This window comes from Salvelinus namaycush, chromosome 34 (genome assembly GCF_016432855.1).
Source record: "Salvelinus namaycush isolate Seneca chromosome 34, SaNama_1.0, whole genome shotgun sequence".
In the NCBI taxonomy this organism is placed as follows: Eukaryota; Metazoa; Chordata; class Actinopteri; order Salmoniformes; family Salmonidae; genus Salvelinus; species Salvelinus namaycush.
In genome coordinates, this window is record NC_052340.1 from 19,188,685 (window position 1) to 19,211,852 (window position 23,168).

The window sequence follows — 23,168 nt, forward strand, 5'->3', positions numbered from 1 at the left end:
TCCGGTACCCCTCGGCACAGCCCCTCCCAACTCCATCGGAATAGGAGCGGAGGTGCTGGGTGGTGGAACGTACAGGACCCTCTCAGAACGCCCGCGGGCAGCCAGCAGATTGTCCAGACGGATGGACATGTCAATCAGCTCATCCAGGGAAAGAGCGGTGTCCCGACATGCTAGCTCCCTGCGGACGTCCTCCCGGAGACTACACCGGTAGTGATCAATAAGGGCCCTGTCGTTCCACCCAGATCCTGCAGCCAGGGTCCGGAACTCCAGCGCGTAATCCTGGGCGCTCCTCTTCTCCTGCCTAAGGTGGAACAGTCGTTCTCCCGCCGCTCGGCCCTTTGGAGGATGGTCAAATACGGCACGAAAACGGCGGGTGAACTCTGGGTAATGCCCCTTCGCGGAGTCTGGGCCATTCCAGACTGCGTTCGCCCACTCTAGAGCACGACCCGTGAGGCAGGAGACGAGGACACTCACCCTCTCCGCTCCCGAGGGAGTGGGTCTTACGGTGGCAAGGTACAGTTCCAGTTGGAGTAGGAACCCCTGGCACCCCGCCGCCGATCCATCATAATCCCTCGGGAGTGTCAGACGGAGAGCGCTGGAGCCGAGGGATGGAGAGTCCTGAGCTGGAGGAGCCGAAGGTGGAGAGAGGAGACCACTCCTCTCCCATCGGTCCATTCGCTCCATCATCGAATCCATCGCTGATCCAATACGGTGGAGAACGGTGGTATGATGGAGCACCCGTTCCTCCATCGATGGGAGAGGGTTGGCCGCTGCTCCTGCTGACTCCATTTGGCCGGTGCGGGATTCTGTAAGGCCTGGGTGTCGGAGTGCGAAGTCAAGCGCAGGGAAACAGCAGGTGCAATAACAACTGTTCTTTAATGAACACGGAGAAACTAGGCCACCCTACTAACACACTGGGTGTACTCCTCAAACAACCCCAGACACGGGGGAAACGAACACAGTCCAGTAAACACGTTGAACGAAACAAACACCACTCTTACTAACAAACAATCCCGCACAAAGAAACGTGCGGGCCGGCTGACTAATAAGCCCAACTAATTACACCCTAATACAAAACAGGTGAACCCAATAAACACATAGGGAGGGGGAGAAAAGGATCAGTGGCAGCTAATGGGCCGGTGACGACGACCGCCGAGCGCCACCCGAACGGGAAGGAGAGCCTGCCTCGGTCGAAGTCGTGACAACTAAGTTATTTCAGAATATTTAGCAGATGGGCCTTACCGGTATGCAGTGCCGATGAAATAAATACTTCCAAATATGAATACTTCTACAGTACATTTCTTACATATAGCAGATATAGTTTTGAGAAAATCTAATTTGTTACAATATTATGTTTTAAAATGTATTCTTGACCTTTCAAGTTTGACCTGAAATGATTTAATGTTTTTTCAAGGTGAAGATGCTTCTATATGGAGTTAATGTGGATAACCAGCTGTATCTTGTAGGCCTACGTGATGTATGCAACAAAGTATTTTATGCAGTCCATGCAAACTATCAATCAAAGGCAATAGCATATTAAGTACTGTATGAAAAATGACTTTATTTTCAGTGTAAAGGACATTCTGTGTTCACTAATATTATTTTTTTAAAGTATAGATTTTTTGTTTATTTAACTAGGCAAGTCACTTACTATTTACATAAACACCATCTACATACAGAATACATAAACTACATACATCATGATACACAACAACATGCATGGACTTTGATAACATTCATATATTACAACAGTAAGTAAGCTATATTTCTTCTGTAATAACAGGTGCAAGTACTAGAAGTTTTCAGTCATTCAATCAACATTGTTCTGTGTTTTTTACTAAATCAAATAATCTGAGGACATTCTGATTTTGTCAATAAAAACCTAAATGAAAATAAACAATTAGCAAATGTTGATGAACAACAGGACAAACTTACATCATGTATTGACAAAATATTGCATGCATTCGGTCCATTAGATTATTCTGGTACTTTGATCAAAATACCTTATATGACCTTATATGACCATCCTAGTTAGAGTTGATCTATATTGCACCCTTCCCCCAAAATGTCCGCTTCAGTAGTGTGGCAAAAACTAAGGCACATAATGTAAGAATACAATGCATGAAATGCATTTTGGACATATTTCATAATGTATCTAGTTCCCACAACATTTCACATGAGGACTCATGACATTCTGTAGATGATTGGTTTATTTATGAGCACCAATTTTGTATTTGGTTATGTTCTACTAAGGCCTGTTTTCTATGAATACATAATGGAAAACATTTTGCATCGACAGCAGGCAACATTTAATCTTATTACATATTTTGAAAAGACTGTAGTGAGTGGAATACCACTTAGATCTGGATCCTCTGTGTTTCTAAAAACCTAAATATTTACAACATTCATTATGTGTTATTATGAGTCCAGTCACTCTATCAACTTCATGTCCCTTCAGTCTGTCTGCACATGACCTAAATAAAGGTTGGATGAAATAATTAGTCTGACCAAATACTGTCAGTATTCTTTCAAACATTGACATTCACTCATACATTTACAATCTCGGGCATCAATGACTTCATTATAAGGCAGAAGACGGCACAACTTCTAAGCATCTTTCGTTGTCGTGACTCTCACCATCCTAGTGTGTGACTCCCTGGCCATGCTAGTAGTTACTATCCTAGTGTGTGACTCCCTGGCCATTCTAGTATTTACCATGCTAGAGGCTTTTTAACCTGCTCTAACATGCTTTTTATGTTCTTAGGTTATTCTCAGTGACAGTGGGGAAACTACTGTCTACTTATTGATAACTCTTTGTCCATTAGGGCTCTTGTCACACCATGGTCTTGAATTCTAATACTCTACTGAAGTCTACTATATAACATTACTGAGTGTTCAGCCTGTCCTGTTCTGCTTGGTACTCTATCTACCAAGACTGATAGTTCCACTCAGTAGTGTTATTTCCACCAGCTTGTTCTTGCCTTGATGACTCGACTCGCCTTCTTCAATGGCCAGCTGGTCAAGACATTTCTGTGCTATGTGCCAGTCCTCCAAGGTGAAGCAACAGACATTCCAGCTTACTATTTGCCTGGCTGTGTCACCTTGCCCCGTCGAAGCCAGTCTCTCCAGGGGGACTGGGGCTTCTCTTGCCCAGCTTCTGAGGTCCAGGAAGCGGGGGAGGAGGAGGGCCGGCGGGGCCTGGTGGAGGAAGCTGTGCTGGGTCTCCTCCAGAAGGACATGGGGTTAGAGGCAGGCTTCTTCTCGACCTGCTCCAACTGCTGCTGGGTCCTCAGCTGCTGGTTGATGATGATCTGGATATCATCCTGTAGAAAATAAGTAAGAACATTACACCTCTGTTGATAATGAGCCTGATTACACTTTACATACATTTTAAATGCAAAAGCTGGATATAACGAGAGATTAAATACGCTTCTAATAGCATGAGGTTGAAATTGTGGGAAAGTTTCAATCGTAACCACGACTAAAGCAGACTATTCAGTGTCTGTGGTACTTAGTTATGTACAAATTAGGTTACAATTACATTAGATGGCATAGTTTCTAGCCTGGGGTGTTCTATTGACCTGCCACTCTATGAGTGAACACACAGGACAGGTGGGTGTTGTGTTATAAAACAGTAGCTCATGGTATTTACTGGACATTCAGAGCTGTAAACTGACTGTCATTGTACCGAAAAAACCCTCTCGCTCTCTCTCCAGCCCAGTCCCCAGCCCCTAGAGCCCCACACAAATAGGCCAGCAACACATAAACTCATTTTATTCAGTGGTGGAAAAAGTTCCTAATTGTCATACTTAAGTAAAGATACCTTAATAGAAAATGATTCTGAGTCACCCAGTAAAATACTACTTGAGTAAAAGTCTAAAAGTATTTGGTTAAAAATATACTTAAGTATCAAAAGTAAATGTAATTGCTCAAATATACTTAAGTATCAAAAGTAAACGTAAAAGTATAAATTAATTAATTCCTTATATTAAGCAAAACTCTATTGAACTGGTCAGTTACAGTGAATATGTTGCCATGTCTTCATATGACCACTAGAGGGAAGTAGTCACCAAGCAGATGGCCTGGCACTAGCACCGTGACTCAGCAGTAGACTAGAGTAGTAGAGAGACTTCTAGTCTTGGCCACCTGTCGTTATGTTCAGATCCCTTCACTCCAAATTTAGAGGGCTGTTTAAAGGTTGCTGTGTCCCTAACACCAGTGAGGATACTACAGTTAAAGAGCAGTCTCTATGGAACACTAGAGTTCTGACTCTGTGACCAGCGATTAGATTACATTTTGACTATAGGAGGTGCCCTAAAGATAATAGGCTTAATAATATTTTCACAGAGCTTATGAAAGTGCCCTAATATGTTACGAGAGTGCAAGAGAGGAGCAGAGGAAGGGAGAGACAGAGATAGATAAAGAGAGATCCAGAGACAGAGAGAGAGCGAAAGAGAGACAGAGAAAGAGTGAGGGGGGTGACAGAAATAGAGACAGACAGAGAGACCGTGGAAACCCACCTGCCAGGCCTCTAGCTCCTGAGACAGCTCCAACTTGCGTTGTATAGCCTCCAGCAGCTGATTGTTCAGACACATCATGTCATTCTTACTCCTCACCAGCTCCGCCTCCATCAGGTTCTTCCTGCCATGATGTAACAGCGGGACAAACACATGTTAGGTCACAGTGACATCATCATAGATTCATAGCAAACAAATGTGGCAATTTTCCAACAACAACCCAGCACACGGACATATCTTACACTTACACATAAAATGGCATGAACTACGTATAAATGCAACATGTCATTTTAAGAATGATAAATGCTGTGTGAAAATTACATTGACGGAAATTACAAAGAGTAAAAATAATTAAACGATAAAGACAGAAAATAACTAAACGATAAAGGCAAAACCACACCTACTTAGCTATGGCTTCATCTCTGTCTCTGATGGCCTGTTGGGCCAACTCTTCTTCATCCTGTCTATTTCCGAGCCTCAGCCTCAGCTCAGCATTCTCCTCCTGGAGCTGGGAGATTTTAAAGGAGGGGAGAGGACAAGAGAGAATATAGTGAACTGAAACCAGAGTCCAATATAAGCAACTCCAATGTCTTGGATTCAACTCCTGTTGTATCAAGAACTCATAACCAAAATGACCACTAGGTGGTGCACAAACCACACACACTGAGATGAGCCAATGTAACCACGACTAAAGCAGACTATTCAGTGTCTGTGGTACTTAGTTATGTACAAATTAGGTTACAATTACATTAGATGGCATAGTTTCTAGCCTGGGGTGTTCTATTGACCTGCCACTCTATGAGTGAACACACAGGACAGGTGGGTGTTGTGTTATAAAACAGTAGCTCATGGTATTTACTGGGCATTCAGAGCTGTAAACTGACTGTCATTGTACCGAAAAAACCCTCTCGCTCTCTCTCCAGCCCAGTCCCCAGCCCCTAGAGCCCCACACAAATAGGCCAGCAACACATAAACTCATTTTATTCAGTGGTGGAAAAAGTTCCTAATTGTCATACTTAAGTAAAGATACCTTAATAGAAAATGATTCTGAGTCACCCAGTAAAATACTACTTGAGTAAAAGTCTAAAAGTATTTGGTTAAAAATATACTTAAGTATCAAAAGTAAATGTAATTGCTCAAATATACTTAAGTATCAAAGGTAAACGTAAAAGTATAAATTAATTAATTCCTTATATTAAGCAAAACAGGTGGCACAATTTCTTGTTTTTTAAATTTATCGATAGCCAGCAGGACACTCCAACACTCAGACATCATTTAAAAACAAGCATTTGTGTTTCGTGAGTCCGCCAGATCAGAGGCAGTAGGGAAGACCAGGGATGTTCTCTTGATAAGTGCGTGAATTGGACCATTTTCCTGTCCTGCTAAGCATTCAAAATGTAACGAGCACTTTTGGGTGTCAGGGAAAACGTATGGCGTAAAAAGTACATTATTTTCTTTATGAATGTAGTAAAGTAAAAGTAAAAGTTGTCAAAAATATAAATAAAGTACAGTACAGATACCACAAAAAAACTACTTAAGTAGTCCTTTCAAGTATTTTTACTTAAGTACTTTACACCACTGCATTTATTGTGTCTAAATCTAAATCTCCATGGAACGCAGGCTTGACGGACACCTGATCGCTGTGTTAATGTCTCTGTCTCCTAGGGGATGAATCAGGGCTTTGTTGTCAGGGCCGGCAATCCATGTGAGAACCCGGGCACTGTACTGAGGACTCTGAACAATGAGCCCTCGTGTGCTGGGCTGAGCCGACTGTAAGAGGTGGAGGTGATTTAGTATTATCTATGTATCAGTGTTGACCTTGTTGCTGTACCTGTTGTCCATCTCATATTCAGGTCGGTTCTCCTGTAGACTATGTTCATTTTCATCTTCTGTTCGTGCTTCTCGTTTCATCCTTTGGTTATTTTCATTTTTTGTCTGATAACATCATGATTTCACCAGTCTCGTTTCCCTTTCCCTCTCTATGACCAGTGTAGGCACTAAAACTAGGGGAAACAACACTTGCATTGTTTTGACAGGCACTTTCCTGGAAAAGTGGGTTTCCCAGTGGGAATAATAAACCTTACCTGCTGTGATCTGTGAAGCATTCAACATTCCCAACCACTCCTCTCCCAGATTGCAGCCACAGGCTTCAAACAACAATGTCTCAACAGAGACGCAAACCAAAAACCACAGCACTGACATAACTCCAACGTCATCTGTCCTTATACCGGTCCATGGTATTGTATGACACAAACACAATAGCACCTTTACAGGTAAGGTAGACTGTGGTGTTTCTGTCTTTCAACCTCTAACAACAGAGCATATATTAATTAAATGGGGGAATTGAATAAAGGCTTTGCATTTAGGCCAGAAAGTGTATTTCTTTGCCGTGTTTTTTGCAGTGCCTTGTTGCATACAGGATGCATGTTTTGGAATATTTGTATTCTGTTTATTTGTATTCTTCTTTTCACTCTGTTATTTAGGTCATTATTGCAAAGTCACTAAACTGAGGATGGATCAACAACATTGTTCTCCCATCACAGCCATTGGACTCTGTTTTAAAATCACCAATGACATCATGTTGACATCACTGAGCAGTTTCCTTCTTTTCCTGCAGCTCAGTTCAGAAAGATGACTAACGTTGATGTGTCTGGGTGGTTTAATACATCATCCAGAGCATAATTATTAACTTGACCATGCTTAAAGAGATATTCAATGTCTGATTTGTTATTGTTACCCATCTACCAATTACTGCCTTTCTTTATGAGGCATTTGAAAAGCTACCTGGCCTTTGCAGTTGAATCTGTGCTTAAAATTCTATACTTGACTGGGGGACCTGACAGATGTTGTATGTATGGGGGACAGAGGAAGGAGTAGTTATTCAAAAATAAAGTCAACCCCTATTATTTGCATGTAACTTATTATGAGATTTGTTTAACCAAATTTTACTCCTGAACAAATTTAAGCATGCCTAAACAAAAGGAGGTAAATGCAATGACTATATTTAAGTTTTAATTAATTTAATTTAATTTGTATTAATTTGTAAAAATGTTACGTTTTTTTTTTGTAGAGAGCTCTCTGTCAAAGTAAACCTTCCAGAAGGACAACAATCTCTACAGCACTCCACCAACCACTCCTCAGTAAAAGGCACATGACAGCCCGCTTGGACTTTGCCAAAAGGCACCTAAAGACTTTCAGAACATGAGAAATAAGATTCTCTGTTCTAATGAAACCAACTCTTTGGCCTGAATGTCAAGCATCACCTCAGGAGGAAACCTTGCACCATCCCTATGGGGAAGCATGGTGGTGGCAGCATCATGCTGTGGGGATGTTCTTAAGCGGAAGGGACTGGGAGACTAGTCAGGATCGAGGCAAAGATGAACAGAGCAAAGTACAGAGAGATCCTTGATGAAAACCTGTTCCAGAGCGTTCAGGACCTCAGACTGGGGCGAAGGTTCACCTTCCAACAGGACAACAACCCTAAGCACACAGCCAAGTCAATGCTAGAGTGGCTTCGGGACAAGTCTGTGAATGTCCTTGAGTGGCCCAGCCAGAGCCCGGACTTGAACCTGATCGGACTTGAACCTGAACATCTCTGGAGAGACCTGAAAATAGCTGTTCAGAGATGCTCCCCATCCAACTTGACAGCGCCTGAGAGGATGTGCAGAGAAGAATGGGAGAAATTCCCCAAATACAAGTGTGCCAAGCTTGTAGTCTTGTACACAACAAGTATCGATGCTGTAATCACTGCCAAAGGTGCTTCAACAAAGTACTTAGTAAAGGGTATGAATACTTTAGTAAATGTAATATTTCCGGTTTTTATTGTTTATAAATTAGCAAAAAAAAAACAAAAAAAACGTTTTTTGCTTCGTCATTATGGGTTATTGTGTGTAGATTGATGAGTTGGGGAAAAAAACTATTTAATCAATTTTAGAAAAAGGCTGTAACATAACAAAATGTGGAAAAGGTAAAGGGGTCTGAGTACTTTCCGAAGGCACTGTACCTCATCTCACTACCTAATCGGTCTTTCCCTAGAGCTTTTATGAGTCAAAGATCACAGTTTCTTTCTTTGAGACTACTGAGTTCTATAGGAAAAAACCTTCCATAGGTATGACCACTTTAACACAAAACCTGACTGAATGTGTGTGCTCTCTGACAGTGAGCGGTGGAAAGATCCATCTAGCTTATGTGGTTCAACCAAACAGGAAATGTAGGCTAGCGAATGACTCATGGGTGCACTAAAACATCAGTTTCCTGGTATGGAACAAAACAAACTGAAATAATGACAGAATCAGACAGTCAAAATGTGGTATAATTTGTCTCTTTCTTTCTTACCTTTTATGCTTGGTTTCAAGCATTCATTATCAAAGTGTTTTCTACTAATTGTACCCTGTACTCAGGAGCTGTAATACGTTCACACCTCATTAGCTAGTGGCAAAGCTCTTGCAAATAATGTTCCCCTTGTTGTTTCTTTCTCTTTGAAGACAGGACACACGAGGTAAGACATGTTCCTTTACAGAGGTAGGTACTGTACCATCACACAGAGTCACCAAGAACATATCCAGAATGTTATGTTGCTATGAATCATTCTTCCATTACAGTGTAGTGGGAATACTTAAGTGATCAACACAATGTTTAGCATATTTGGAGTTTCTGTAATACACATAATTTCCAGTGTTCAATTTGCGACACTCAAGGTGCAGACTGACGGTCACTAGACTTGACGCTGAATGTTATGGATTATTCTCATATCTGTTGATAGTGATTGACGCCAGACTGGAGGTACAAGGGCAGAGGACACTGATTATTCACTATTGTATTGATGACATTCTATGTACACTGTGCGATTCTGTAGAAGCTGGCAAAGTTACTGCCTTTTTGTTTTGACTTCCTACAATTAGGATATAAAGGGCCTGTGTCCAAGAGGCTGGTGTTTAAAGAACATTTGGTGCTGTCTGATTAGGATATAAAGGCCAGTTAGACATGTTCTCTGCTTCTGTGCTGGTTGGTGTCCTTCTGTTGCAACTTGTAATCAACCAGATAGATTTTTGAAAGACTACTATCCTTTTTGTGCACCTGGAAATTCCTTTTACATACCGGGAATGGACTTTGAATGCATATCTCTCTTTATCTTTCTAATACCTCATACTGTATACACTTTTTAGAAAAAAGGGTTCCAAAGGGGTTCTTTGGCTGTCCCCATAGGAGAACCCTTTTGGTTCCAGGTAGAACCCTTTTTGGCTCCAGGTAGAACCCTTTTTGGTTCCATGTAGAACCCTTTTTGGTTCCATGTAGAACCCTTTTTTTTGGTTCCATGTAAACCCTCTGTGGAAAGGGTTCCACATGGAACCTAAAAGGGTTTAACCTGGAACCAAAAAGGGTTCTCCTATATGTACTAAGACTATGTACATACCAAGAGTATTAACCCAGGATAAGTGTGCTAAATCTTGCCTTTGTCCTAGGCACCCCGTCTCTTATGTCCGAAGAACTCTTTTAGGTTCTAGATTGCACTTTTTTTTCTAAGAGTGTAAAGATAAATATCACAATAATCTAGGCATCTAACTCTGATACGTACTAAGACTATGCATGCACCAAAGGGTATTAACCCAGTATAAGTGTGCTAACCATTGCCTTTGTCTTATGTCTCTTATGTCCTATGCCCCCTGTCTCTTATGTCCTAGGTCCTCTGTCCCATGTCTCCTAGTTTCTATAGTGTTACCTGTTCTCTGTCATGGCCCAAGCCCATGGTGTCCAGACTGGTCTCCAGCTCAGACAGTAGGGATGTGTTTCCATGGCTACTCCTGTACTGCAGGGAGACCTCCTCCTGCAGCTCCTCCACCTGGACCTGAAGCTGCTGTGAACGCCCCCTCGCAGCCGCAGCCTCCTGCCATGCCTCCGTCAGCTACCCACACACAGAGAGGGGCACACACACACACACAGAAAAACATACAAAGGGAAACACACACAAAGAGAGATACATAAGGTCTGGTCAGTGTTATCTAAAATCAACCACATTATTCAAACACAATGCGATTCAGACCCAATCAGTCTGAGTATTGCAAATCTAGCTCTAGAAACACACAAGTATACATAACATGCAAATGTCATCCATAAATCACATATTAGACAACATGTGCACAATATCAACATACAGTGCTATTGTAAAGTTATGTCAAAAATGTAAACTGACATGCCAGAGTCCAGCCTGGTGCAGAAACTCCACTACGGCCAGTGTGGAATCCAGCAATGCACGTTGAAATGACATGTGACAATGGGAGGGATGAGTCTATTGTAAAGCAAAGTTTTCCATTGATCAGGGGTTCCCAAACATTTTATCCCCGGCCCCCCTTGCGCGCACCACGTCTATTTCTATGTGCACAAGCACTGTTCATGACACAAACGGTTCACACCCCTCTTGTTGGCAGAGAGAACATTTTGCAGGTTTAAAGCATATTTCCTGCAATTCTACACATTTTGTCATGGGGTGCAAAGAAAATGTTGCCGTTTTAAAGCAAATTTTCTTGCAATTTTACACATCTTTTACACATCACTCTGTGTAAAATCACCCCAAAATCACCCCAATAGTGCACATCACCCCAATTACCAACAGTGTATCCGAGGGTCAGAGTCACTTAGACAAGTGTGCACTATTGACGTGATATTAGTGAGTAAACAAGGAGAAAGATACCAAAACTAAATTATGTGTGTATACCTGTTGGCTCTGCTGCTGGTTGTGTTGGTCCTGTAGAGCTGAGCGTGTGTGTAGGGAGGCCAGTCTGTCCCGTAGGTCTGCGTTCTCCTGACACACACTCTCCAGCCGCTCCTCCAGAGCCTGCTCCCTCTGGGACAGACGCACCACCTGGACACACACAGGGAGCGAGACAAAGTGTATGTGTGTGTGTGTTTTTTTGTTTAACAATCCTTGTGGAGACCAGAAGTCTTCTGGTCTTAGGGGTTAGGTTTAGGGTTACAAGTAGAGTTAGGATTAGAATTAAGGTTAGGGTTATGGTTAGATATAGGGTTAGGGGTTAGAGAAAATAGGATTTTGGATGGGAATCAATTATTTGGTCCCCACAAGGATAGCAATGCAAAACTGTGTGTGTACGTGTGTGCGTGTGCGTAGCCTACCTGCTCACTCATGGCACTGAGCAGCTCCTCATCCTGTGGTCTGTTATGGTGGCCTCTCTGACGGAGCTCGAGTTTCAGGGTCTGCAGTTGACTGGTCATTGCCCTCTCCACCTCCATCGCCTAGACCGCAGCACAGACAGACACCAGAGACAGGTATTAGATATACATAGAGAGACAGGGGAGGCAAGAGAAAGAGGCACCAGGTTTAGGAGACATGAGATACCTGAGACTAAAATAGTAGAGACATTTAAGTCACTAGATATTAGATCCAGAGATAAATATCTAAAATATAGACAAAATACGAGGAAGTGTAATATTAAATAAGTGAATCTGTATTATTGGTTGCTGTTAGCTACGCTGCAAATGGAAAACTAAGATCACATAATACAGTCAAAGGAATGGTTCTTGCCTCCAGCACATGTGCTTATGTTTTCGTCATAACAAAACAACGAGAAACATCTCTCTGTGGGACCATTGTTCCATTAACTACCAGATGGCTTACTAAGCTATTATTGACATATGTCTACACAAAAGGTGATATCTAGAACCTAAAAGTGTTCTTTGGTTGTCCACATAGGGGAACCCTTTGAAGAACCATTTTTGGATTCAGGTAGAACCCTTTTGAGTTCCATGCAGAACCCTTACCATAGATGGTTCAAAATGGAACCCAAAATAGTTCTACCTGGAACCAAAAAGGGTTCTCCTTTGGGGACAGCCGAAAAACTCTTTTGGAACCTTTTTTTCTAAGAGTGTACCAAGAGAGTTGAGGAAAGTAAAAGTTTTCTCCCTTACTAAAAAGGTTATGTGCCATAGGTTCCAATGTAGAACTAATTTTGTGTAGTTGAATGAGCACTGACGGACAGAAACAAAAACAGGGGGCATGTAGACACACACTGTAGGGGGAGTGGCAAGGATGCATGCTTGTGTCAGTCAGCCCCAGAGTCCCGTCCACGGCTTATCTTGGAACGAATACGGACAATGGAGCAAGCGGCCCACTAGGAATCCACAGAGGGACGCTCCATTTGTTAGGGACACAAAATCAAATACAATACCCCCCTACTGAGCTACAAGACTTGGCCTTCCCTTGTCTAAACTATGATGCACATAGAAGCTGATTCCTACCGCAGTAGTAGACCCCAAGGGCCCTCTCAGAGTGGTGGGACAAAGCATTCCCCTGGGATGGGAGGACTCATAGATAACATTAGCACACACATCATGGGAGTAAAACCCTCAATGGAAAGAGTGATAGATGTATATCTTCTCCAATGATAGATCTTCCTGGCGCTTCCCTCTCTAAACGGCGTGACGCTGTCTGAGTCAAAGGTCAAAAAAGGAGGCCTCAAATTGCGTGTCTAATTCTACATAAACGTAAATCGGGAGTGAGGGATATAACAGGTGCCATCACTATGGAAATCAAAGTATATCCTGTTGGCCAAATGCCAAAGAAAAGTGTGGGTGTTTCAGGTTACAGAGTAATTTTATTGGTGTCTAAATCTAAAGTTGAAAACCTTAGCTAACCCCTTTTAGGTTGAATGTCTTTTTCACCTGTAGAATGGCATGATTCATCACACCAGTGATCAAAAGCAATATTATTAACTTCCTTGTTTGAGACATGTGCACTTGTTTCTTTCCTTATGTTGGAAAAATAAATGATTTCCTTGAAGGCCTTTTCCTGTAAGGTAGATTGGACAATTACGTCATTTCTGAAAAGGTACTAACAAACAGAGAGATGTTTAATCAACCAAGAGTTGTTCTCATTTCCAGCTTATCAAACTGCAACCGTACTCCCTTCAGAGTAACATGTTCCTTCGCCAAAAGTATGTGTACATCATGTTATTTCAATGCAAGTGTTTGACTTGAGCTTCCACAGAACATCTGTATGAAGTACACTAGAACCAACAGAAGTGAATGCTAGACTCTGAGTGAAGCATTGTTCACAGAGGAATACGGATTAGGTATTCTGTAGAATAGTGAGGCCAAGATCCATCAATTCTTTTGTATCATCTCCATGTTCACATTCAAAACTGCTGACAGGATAGAGAATGTAAAAAAAACAATGACACTGCCAGTCAGTCACAGATGTCTAAATACTAATTTCCTCTCACACTCAAATGTTTGAATAACCTTCATAGATGCAGCAAAACCTGATAACGAACCAGTTTCTGACTGGCAAAGATCAACATACTTTTCACACTTCCTTTACAACTGAGGTGAACAGCAACAGTAAGCATATCTAGTGGTCTCCAGAGATATTTATTAGCTGAAAGGGATTTCTGTTTTCCTAGTAGTGTGACCATAGGTTGTTTTGTGGATGTTAGTTTAATACCTGGTGGTCAAGGTGATATATCGAAGCTCTTTGAGTGGTAACCTCCCTCCCCCTGATTCCTGTCATGCTCTGTCTAATTTCTCACACTACAGTTAGGCCCATCAGACCCTGGTAATATAGAACCACTTCAACCACTTCAACCACACATACAATCCCATTCAGACACTGTTGTACACATACCCTATTGAAATCTCTCTTTAGGTACACTGATTGTATAGTTATACAAACCACCATTCAGATATTAAACACATCGATGCCCCCCCCCCTCTCTCTCTCTCTCTTACACACACACTCACCGTGCCAGGCAGTGCTGCACACCTGGAGAGAGGGGTACCACCACCACCGTTCACAACCACGTCCGGTAAGAAGACGTCAGTGACCGGACCGAGAGAAACACTCTTCAAACCTTTCCTCTCCACAACAACAGCTTCTGAAGTACTACTCTCTAGCTGTTCTTTTACTTTAAAATTTCCAGAGAACTCAGAGTCATCCATGGTGGAAGCCAGTCAGCAGAATGAACCCACTTCTCTCCACTTCCTCCTCCTCCAGAACTCAGATAGAGAGCTCCTGTAAATATAAAGTTTTCTGCCCCTTTTGGAATTCTGGGAGACTGTGAGTGATAAATAGAAAATATTTCCTCTACATCTTCTGACCACAGGGTGGTGACGATCATGGTTCCTCTATCTGAACTGAAGAATACTGAGCAGTCAAAGGGAGGTTGTGCTTTTTTCCATTGACTTATGTCCATGCACTGGAATGAAGTTAGATATTCAACTTCCACACTTAAGACAAGCACAGAGTCCAGGTGGTTAGTCATGTGTTTCACTAACTGTAAGTTTACGTCACAATCATAAAATTCAACAATGCAAAACAACACCCTTGTTGTTAGTTGGCAGAGAACTAGTCTAGCGGCCCAATCAAGGTTGCTAGCCTAGTACACAATGGCCTGTTATTTAGCCAATCAGTTCTTCTACTGTACTTACAAAACTGATAAGAGACTATAAAATACCTAATTGACTGCAACGGAAAGCTTCCAGTCTTAGGTATTATGGTTTTCACCTACACAGCATTTATAGGGATAACCCAGGACCTCACCTTAACAACAAAAAAGTGTTGTAGGGTTAGTATTAGGTATCATTGTGGATATAGTTATAATAAAGTAAACATGAGTCACATTGAAGCATGAGTACACAGCCTGACAGCTGTGGTTTTCCAATCACGTGGTCTAGGTCTTCTACAGCTCAGAGCCACATGGCTCAGTATACAATTAATTCCAGTGATGACAGATACAATTCATAGACCAATTTCAGATATTAGTCTTTTCCCAAGGTCCACTGATGTCTCCCTGCTCTGAAGACCTAGACCACATTCAAATTGAGTTGATATTCTTTCAGTCCCACTCCCTACTCCTCTTTACAAAATGTTGGCATCCACTCCTATAGCCTCCCAGCTATATGGGTTGCCTTTAGGCAATGTACCTTAATGACATTCATGTAATAAGATCCTGACCTTTCACCTGATCCTGAACTGCTGAAGTGGGTTCACTTAATCACAGGTTCGTTTTTTATCTACATTTTATTGCTTAAATGTACTGTCTGTGTATTACTTAGCTACTATTACTATGTATTACCTAATATCTCTGGCCTTGCTTTTTACAGCGGTAGTCTTAGTACAGTACATTTATTTTCAGTAGGTAGATTGGGTAACACCCCACCTCATCGCTGTTGGCGCTAACCCCAGGCATAGAGTGGTTAGGTTTCACTAAGGTTAATGTGTTACTACAATGACGGGCTTTTATTTACTTCTGCCTTAATAGAGAAATATTTTCACATGTCACTTTATATGACCAAAATAACAAAGGGTCTTATGTACAGCATTCTTTCTTTTATTTTATTTAACCTTTATTTAACTAGGCATGTCAGTTAAGAACAAATTCTTATTTACAATGACGGCCTACCAAAAGGCAAAAGGCCTCCTGCGGGGACTGGGGCTGGGATAAAAAATATATATATTTAGGACAAAACACACATCACAACAAGAGAGACAACACTACATAAAGAGGGACCTAAGACAACAACATAGCATGGCAGCAACACAACAACAACATGGTAGCAACACAAAATAGTAGTAGCACAAAACATGGTACAAACATTATTGGGCACAGACAACAGCATATAGGGCAAGAAGGTAGAGACAGCAATACATCACACAAAGCAGCCACAACTGTCAGTAAGAGTGTCCATGATTGAGTCTTTGAATTAAGAGATTGAGATAAAATGTTAGCCTTCCTTGCTGGGCTTATTTACATTTAACATTTACATTTAAGTCATTTAGCAGACGCTCTTATCCAGAGCGACTTACAAGTACATACATTATTATTTTTTTATTTTTTTTAGTCATTTAGCAGACGCTCTTATCCAGAGCGACTTACAGTAGAGTGCATACATTTTATTACATTTTTTTTTTTTTTTTTACATACTGAGACAAGGATATCCCTACCGGCCAAACCCTCCCTAACCCGGACGACGCTATGCCAGTTGTGCGTCGCCCCACGGACCTCCCGGTTGCGGCCGGCTGCGACAGAGCCTGGGCGTGAACCCAGCCCAGCCTGGGCGCGAACCCAGAGACTCTGGTGGCGCAGCTAGCACTGCGATGCAGTGCCCTAGACCACTGCGCCACCCGGGAGGGACATTCATACTTTTTTGTACTGGCCCCCCGTGGGAATCGAACCCACAACCCTGGCGTTGCAAACGCCATGCTCTACCAACTGAGCCACACGGCTAGCGAATTAAATAAATGTAGTTTCAGTCTGTTTACTTCCATTGGTGCTTAATGAACATGACCCAGGTGTGAAGGGGTGGTATGTACTCACGGTGCTGAGCTGTTCTCTGAGGCGCTGGGTGTGTTCTGTGTCTTCCTCCTGGGCCCTGGTCTTGTCCCTCTCTGCGTCGGTCAGGGCCTGGGTCAGCCTGGCCACCTGGCCACTCAAATCCCTCATGTCTCTCTCCAGGTCCCCAACCTGGCTCACCCACCCAGACTGGCACCCCTCCAGCTTCAACCGCAGATCATGCCTGCCCTGCTCCAACTCCTGTGGGCAACACATAACAAACAGATGGGCACAGTGAATGCGTGCCAATGGGGGTCTCTTTGGTCTGTGATTAGGAGACTGATGCCACTGCTATTTCATTCTAATCCATGATATTACTGAAAGAGAACATTAAGAGTATTTGTACAGTAGCTGTTGCTGTGTTATTACTGTGTACTTATTGAAGCTAGGTGATGCATAATTGGTATTTAAAAAGTCTGGTACACCTCAGTTATCTTTTTATTGTAACTATAAACTCTACAGAGCACACAGCATCGAAGACCAGACATGGTTAGACTATGACATAATGACAAGTGTGTAATATACTTTCTGTAATAGAAACTATAATTATTTCATAATAGTAAACCAATAAATCAGTTTGGTGACTGGTCTATTTAATATTCCATGTTTTTGCACCTCTGATGCCTAGACAGCCCTACATTAGATCTATCCATCCACACAGACAGCAGTAAAACTGTCTCTGAAACATCTCCTAATGTGGATTCATCCCCAGCTGTTAAAGACACTTATTGGATCTAGGAAAGCTACAGCCCTCTCTGGGAAGCTTATAAAATTCCATACAGCATAGCAGTAAGAGAAACATTGTAAATCTGAGCGACTGGGTGACAACCGTAACTACATTACTTCATGGGGCGGGGTGGACAATACATTTTTCCCCCCACTCATACAGGAGCAATAAAGGCCTAGTTCACACATTTTGTGATTATTATTACTTATTTTATTTTGATTTATCAGGGGGTGCCGCAGCACCCTCAGGACCCCTACTTCCCACAGCTATTTATTAATTAATACTCTCCAGATACAGACAGGGCATCATATGCTTCCGGTGGTGTTTACTACAAGGTCAGGCCTAATGGGAATGAGGGTGCAACAAACTGCAGATGGCTCTAACTAGACCCGTCAGGGACTCAACAAGTACAGAAGGTGCACAAACAACAGAATGTGCTTGTTTTGTTCCTGAGAAGCTAGACATACATTTGAGGAAGATGCAGACTGCAGGTGTAACACCCTTCCCTACCTGATATTGGATTAAAGTTATATGCTTTTCCTCACATGGAGGGAGCAATTTATTGAATACATCTCTGTGCTGTTTTAATGAGATGTCCATATTAATTAGCAACCCAGTGAGGGGAAAAGGGTGCGTGGAACTCAGGCTTATCACACAAACACAAAAGAGCTATTCAGAGAGCAGAGAAAAAGTGCAGTGTTATAACATTGGTCTTTGTTTTACGGGGAAGCTCAGACTCAGTACATTCTTATGACATCTCCTTTGAAGAGGAAAGTGCTAGCCTCCTTAGATGATGGTCATATAGGCTGTAGACCCCTAAGAATACTAGATCCATCCATCCACCTATGACATGTTTGTGAATATTTTCAAAGGCCTACCTAAAAACCTTTCATTCTTTCTCAAGCCACAGGTGAACCTGAAGTTTAATAATTTGGGTGAAATTGCGCTGCTTTATAATTGCCTATTTATACATTGTATTATAAAGACTTGCATGATGTAAAGACTGTGAGGGAAAATGTTACGTTTGTGCTTTTCTAATAACCAATTCGATTGGGTTCATGCAAGTGACTGATTGATCGTGCCTGGGAGAAATCCTCACTATCGTAAAAGTAATTTGGCAGTACGCCCAGAACATTGCTTTGAGAAACGAAAGGGGTATCTCAGTTTCAAGGTCCCGTGTGGCTCAGTTGGTAGAGCATGGCGCTTGCAACGCCAGGGTTGTGGGTTCAATTCCCACGGGGGGACCAGGGTTCAATTCCCACGGGGGGACCAGGATGAATATGTATGAACTTTCCAATTTGTAAGTCGCTCTGGATAAGAGCGTCTGCTAAATGACTTAAATGTAAATGTAAAATGTCTCAGCTTGGAGAGAAAAAGCCTCGTGAGGTATTGGTCGGTCACAGACAGGAACCAAACGTTAATGATGAATAATGAATAATGTAAATTACGCAAATATAACTTGTCTGTCTGTGTAAGCAGTATATAAGAGAACTAACTGGACTTCCCCGGCAGAGCTCCTGACCGACGTGTACTATGGTGCATTAAGATTGTTGGAACCTCTCCAGAATGCTGATAATAAATAATTATTAATTTAAGACTGACTTCAGGTGTCCCTGCTGGTAATTTCCACAACTATTTGTTTGATGTTGTTTACCTTGAATGATATGTCAACACATAACAAATAAAATACAATTTTATTGGTCGTGTACACTCTTAGAAACGGTTTCAAAACTGTTCTCCGGCTGTCCCCATTGGAGAACCCTTTTTGGTTCCAGGTAGAACCCTTTTGGGTTCCATGTAGAACCATCTGTGAGAAAGGGGTTCTACCTGGAACCAAAAAGGATTCTTCATAGGTTTTTTATTTTATTTTTTCATTTCACCTTTATTTAACCAGGTAGGCCAGTTGAGAACAAGTTCTCATTTACAATGGCGACCTGGCCAAGATAAAGAAAAGCAGTGCACAAAAACAACAACACAGATTTACACATGGGATAAACAAATGTACAGTCAACAACACAATAGAAAAATCTGTATACAGTGTGTGCAAATTATGTAAGGGGGTAAGGCAATAAATAGGCCAATAGTGGCGAAGTAATTACAATTTACACTGGAATGATATATGTGCAGATGAAGATGAGCAAGTAGATATACTGGTGTGCAAAAGAGCAGAAAAACAAAAACAAATATGGGGATGAGGTAGGTAGTTGGTTGGATGGGCTATTTACAGATGGGCTGTGTACAGCTGCAGCGACCAGTAAACTGCTTTGACAGTTGACGCTTAAAGTTAGTGAGGGAGATATAAGTCTTCAACTTCAGTGATTGTCTAACGTCGTTCCAGTCATTGGCAGCAGAGAGGAGAACTCTTTGAACCCCCTCTTCAAATGGTTCTCCTGTGGGGACAGCCGAAGAACCCTTTTAGGTTCTAGATAGCGCCTTTTTTTCAAAGAATGTACACATATTTTGCAGATGTTGTAGCAGGTTCAGCGAAATGCACATTCTATCAATGGCTGTTAACATAGTCAAAACATTGGTTGATACTATGACTTGCTCTGTCTGGAATGATTATCAACATGCCAGAGTAGTGAGGTAAGTAGAAACCAGTATCCTACTTAACTATTATGTTATATTTCTCTCAGTGATTAATTACATTTGCTGTCACATAGTCGATGAGAAATGTAAAGAAAATTAGGAAAAAACCTACCCTAAATGTTGTTTTTAATAAACCCTATCGAAATAAATATTTAACAATAGTTTATAAATTGACTCATTGCATAGGCCTCCTTTTCAAGATCTAAATTAGATGCGCTTGTGAATCATGTTTTCATTAAATGTAAGATAGGAACAAGCGCGCATATTACACATTCACTGGAGCGACCACAACAACCTGCATCATCTCGTACAACACAAGGGGCTGCTTTTAACACTTCTCTCTTACCTCAAGTTTGTATGCATACTGTTCATTAAGTTTGTCGCTCTGTTCTTTCAACTGACGATTTTCCAAAAGCAATGCATTTCCCAGCTGGGCCGCCAAAAGGACTTCTTCCTCCTTTTGTTTCAAAGCAGCTAAAAGTTGATTGGGGTCTTGATAATCAGATATTTCTTCCGCATCATAATCAAAATAAAAACCATCCTCCAATTCCACTTTCATCTTCTTCGGTTTGAAACTCCATTCACCAAGTCGATCCATATTTCCGGATTTAATGGAAATAGCCACATAATAATATATTACATTTAAAATCTAAAAAACTAAAATGGTGGCATATTTGTCAACTCAGTCATTCAGGTCCATTTCAATAACTATTTAGCAGTTGCCTATGCCCCCGTGCGCAGCCTGTGCGCGAATGAACCTGTGGTTTGACAAGGCGGTCTCCAGTATGATGCGAGTGAAAGTAGGCTGGTCCCCAGAGAATCCATTACACCTACTTAAACCTGCGCGTCTGATGCGTCGCTGTGCAACAGTTACCTCCCCGAAGTCTGTTTGTACCACCCTAAACATATACATTTGACAATTCAAATCAGTTACTGCCCCTTGCAGTAAAAGTGCGCTAGCCTAACATCTTCCTCCAAATTAGAAAATTGTTTATTATTGTTCAATGACTGACTAAATCAAATTGCTGTTCAATTGGCCTAACTGTGGAAGAGTAGCCTATTAGATACAGAGTATTAGATATTTGTTGACCTTCCCTCTCCCACTTCTTCATAATGCCTCTGTCTCAGTCATGTTCTCTTTCATGCCAGTGAGACAGTCCTTGAACAAATGGCACCCTGTGTGAACAGATCCAGAGTCCCAGCCTCGGCTGGATTGCAGCCCTGCCTGTGTCTGCATGTGGAATGTGTCCCACTCCTTTGTATAGGCGCTACCCTGGGGTCACAGCTCAGCTACCACAAGGCTTCAGGGAGCAGGGGCCAGCAGCACCATAACAAAAGACACAGCATCCTGACGCATGGCACTGCCATTGTTCCAGGGCATCTGTATATATGGCAGGGCTCCTAAAGGGAGTGTGCCGAAAGCATGACAGGATGCCACACATGGGCCCTAAGCACTAAATACGGGGACTCAAGGACTAGGCTATACAGAGAGGTATCACAATATGAGGTCAGCGAGGTCACACTTATCCTTGCCTACTCAGAGTCAATGGTCTCTATAATAAACAGCACAATCACATAGTTTTTTTATCCATAACTTTAACGTTAATTTAAAAGCTAATGCATCTCTGTGGGGTCTCTGATGTAGAAGGTTGTAATTGATCAAATTGGTCCTATCAGCCTTCCTTGATTGCTGATCAGTCTAACTAGGTAGGCTACACTAGCCTTCTGTATGAAAGATTATGACAAAAGGACTGATCAAATTCAATGGTAATTCAACTTCTTTTTAGTCCAGATCAGGGATCGCCAACCCTGTTCCTGGAGAGCTACCCCTCTGTAGGTTTTTGCTCCAACCCCAGTTGTAACTAACCTGATGCAGCTGATCAACCAGCTAATTATTAGAATCAGGGGAGCTAGATTAGGATTGGAGTGAAAACCATCAGCAAGGTAGCTCTCCAGGACAGGGTTGGAGAGCCCTGGTCGAGATCAATACATTATAGAAATGTAATTGTGGAACCAATTACTCACTTCCTACCAATAGCCTACCTGATAGCCTCAGTTAACCATAAGCATAAAAAACATCTGTAAACATTCCCATTTCAAATGTGAAACTAATTACACAGTCAACTCCAACCAGCCTGGTCTAATACACTAGACGTAACATAGTAAACGGTTGTATGTTCTAATCTCATCATGGACAACTTTCGTATTTTAGCTAATTAGCAACTTTAACCTCATAACATTAACCCCTAGCCTAGCTAAAGTTGTCGTTAGTCACCTAGCCACAACAAATTGAAATTCGTAACATATCATACGTTTCCCAAATTAGTAATATATTGTACCAATTGTAATTCGTAACATATCACACGAACTGGAATTCATAACATATCATACAAAATGGATGATGAACATCCACTAATTAATATACCATAAGAAACATAACATATCATACTAGTTTGAGTATCTCAGATTTACATTTTCTATGTTATGTCTACACCTGAGTCCAGGTTGCTCCACCACCAACTCTTCCACCACCATTAGGGTTCAACGCTTTATTTAATTGACTTTAAAACAAATATTGGCCTATGTAGTCTAGAATAAATAAATGAATATGCTAATACTAATAATAATAATACTTCTTCCATTTCAAGTTTTTGACATTGAAAATACAAATGCACTGTTAACTCCCCACCAAAAAGTTTCACACTTGCATAAACTGAAGTTCAAAGTCCAAGGGCAACATCTAGTGGAAAGATGCTGCATTTACAGAACTGCATTTACAGAACTTCACTGGGCACTGGAGATTAGTTTTTTTCAGCACTCGAAAATGTAATATGCTAAAACCACAAAATATATATCAGAGAATATTTAGCGTCATGTGCTAGCTTTACATACCGTAACGTTTTTTTGGCACGGAGTCATGATTATGAAAGGCTACATATTACAACAGATTACAAAAGATTCATAACAAGTCGTCTTCTCACCGGAAGTTACAAG

General features: G+C 41.7%; 1 protein-coding gene across 2 annotated transcripts; it reads right to left on the reverse strand.

Moving 5' to 3' along the window:
* Positions 1-1,541: 1,541 nt before the first annotated feature.
* On the reverse strand, positions 1,542-23,159 carry LOC120029090 (BICD family-like cargo adapter 2). 2 transcript variants are annotated; one of them, XM_038974392.1, is made up of 8 exons: positions 23,067-23,159; positions 16,844-17,059; positions 11,646-11,765; positions 11,230-11,376; positions 10,237-10,419; positions 4,922-5,025; positions 4,521-4,641; positions 1,542-3,323 (listed from the first exon to the last, which is right to left on the reverse strand). In XM_038974392.1, the coding sequence occupies exons 1-8, from the start codon at positions 23,091-23,093 to the stop codon at positions 3,081-3,083; spliced, it is 1,161 nt and encodes a 386-aa protein (XP_038830320.1). In that variant the 5' UTR covers positions 23,094-23,159; the 3' UTR covers positions 1,542-3,080. The 2 variants fall into 2 exon arrangements, with proteins under 2 accessions (XP_038830320.1, XP_038830319.1); XM_038974391.1 differs by lacking the exon at positions 23,067-23,159 and adding an exon at positions 20,521-20,944.
* Positions 23,160-23,168: the final 9 nt, after the last annotated feature.

What these genes read in the sequence shown, in the direction of transcription:
- LOC120029090 (XM_038974391.1), bottom strand. Translation starts at nt 20,772, where the DNA reads ATGGATCGACTTGGTGAATGGAGTTTCAAACCGAAGAAGATGAAAGTG. An exon ending in TGGGCCATGACAGAGAACAG is followed by an intron (nt 5,026 to 10,236) that starts GTAACACTATAG and finishes AAAATCTCCCAG; the next exon opens with CTCCAGGAGGAGAATGCTGA. An exon ending in AGGAGCTAGAGGCCTGGCAG is followed by an intron (nt 3,324 to 4,520) that starts GTGGGTTTCCAC and finishes TATTTTCTACAG; the next exon opens with GATGATATCCAGATCATCAT.